The sequence below is a fragment of the Emiliania huxleyi genome (genome assembly GCF_000372725.1).
Source record: "Emiliania huxleyi CCMP1516 unplaced genomic scaffold EMIHUscaffold_4835, whole genome shotgun sequence".
In the NCBI taxonomy this organism is placed as follows: Eukaryota; Haptophyta; order Isochrysidales; family Noelaerhabdaceae; genus Emiliania; species Emiliania huxleyi.
The window spans coordinates 1-1,661 of record NW_005198363.1 but is presented as its reverse complement, the minus strand read 5'-3'; the positions used below and the strand labels follow the sequence as shown (position 1 = coordinate 1,661).

At 59.8% G+C, this 1,661-nt stretch overlaps 1 protein-coding gene across 1 annotated transcript; it reads right to left on the bottom strand.

Moving 5' to 3' along the window:
• Window positions 1-1,415: 1,415 nt before the first annotated feature.
• Window positions 1,416-1,643, bottom strand: EMIHUDRAFT_256467 (hypothetical protein; the record flags this gene model as incomplete). The annotated part of the gene is made up of 1 exon (XM_005767581.1): window positions 1,416-1,643. A coding segment is annotated over one exon (228 nt), but the record flags the coding sequence as incomplete, so codon positions are not given.
• Between the last annotated feature and the right edge of the window lie 18 nt (window positions 1,644-1,661).

Below are 1,661 nucleotides of genomic sequence, written 5' to 3'. Positions count from 1 at the left end.
ACGGTGGTGGGGAGGGCGGCGGCGGCACCTGCGGGGGCGGAGGGGACGGCGGCGGCGGTGGTGACGGCGGCGGTGGCGATGGCGGCGGAGGAGGCGAGGGTAATGTTCTCTCGGCGCCCATGGCCTTCTGAGGTTTCGTACTAATGACGTCCTTCTTGGCACTTCGGGCGTCGGTGTGTGCGTTTCTGTTGTGTCTAATTCCCCCGGTAATGTGTTACCTCGAGGTACGGGTATCGGTCGCCGAGTGAACGCCTCCTCTAGACCATCTGATCTACTCTGCTCACTTCGGCCGTCGGCCGCTCGGTGGTCGAGTGGCTTCCGGATCGAATCGGCAGCTTGACCCTTATAATTTTTTTCACACCTGAGCGGGCCCAATTTTGCTCAGATGCACCTCCGAATTCGAAATCGCGTCCTCACGCTTAGGCAGCGCTTGGTGTGCGTTCGTATTTCGTCACGGGTAAGCAGGCGAGCCATACACCCGTGAACAAAAGATGTAAGGGTCGATCAGGTTTCGAACTGGGGACCTCCCGCCAGCGGAAGGCTTCAGCAAGATACGCTGGGGTAGCAAGGAGGTCTCAGCTCGGGAAACCTATATAGCATACCGGAGGAATTAGACACCACAGATACGCACACACCGACGCCCGAAGTGCCAAGAAGGGACGTCATTAGTACGAAACCTCAGAAGGCCATGGGCGCCGAGAGAACATTCCCCCGAGAGGACAAAAGAAAGTCGACGCACCCCCTCCTTGCGCAGTGTCCCCCGCTATGTGTCGCCGTAATCGGGGCACGCTATCCTGTGCAGTCAGGGCAAGCGGGGGCTAGGCGCAGTCCCTCTGGTCTATACTGGTGTGGTTCTGTCCCTTGTCTCGGAGGGGGGCAAAAAGATAAGAATATCTCATTTTTAGCTCCGGCCGCAGCCCCGCCCAGCCGCCCTTAGAGCCGTAGTGAGTTCGTCCCCTCAGTAGAGAAGACACTAATCCTGGGGGAAGCAACTTTCTCTGACACTGTCCGCTGACTCACACCTCACAGCCCCCAGCCCCCACGCCCTTCTAGCCTGCGCAAGCGACGTAAGAGCCGTACACACAGCTCGGCGTATTCCGTTTTCCGAGCGCGACGCGGCGCGGGCCGCGGGGGGCGCAGGCGGCGCGTGACGCGTGTGTGTTCTCGTCGTCGGCGTGTGGGGGGACCTCGTCGGAGGATGTCGCTTGCTCTGACTGTGTTATTTTGGCCAGTTTGATAGGGCGTTGTCGCTGGTGCCAGCCGTTCGACGCGAGTTCAGACACAGACACAGACGGCACTCGTGCCAAATCGATTAGTCGGAGCGGCTGCGTTGAGCGTGTCGCCTAATTATAGCAAAACGGACCCAGTGAATGAACGGCCGAGTGAACAGTGGGACGACAGCGGCTCCGGCCTGCTCAGGTGCGCGCGTCGGTCATGTCGGCGTCGTTGTCTTGCATCTCCGAGAAGAGGAACTCGTTTTGGTACTCGACGAGGAACTGCGTCGAGCGCTTGACATCGACGAAGAGGGAGTACACCTTCTTGATGTCCTCCACCTCCACCTCCACGCCCTTGCGCTTTGCGCAAACCAGCGCCGACGCGATGATCATCTGGATGGCGTAGCGCAGCGACGTCTCGACGCCAATCTTTGTGAGTAGCGTGAG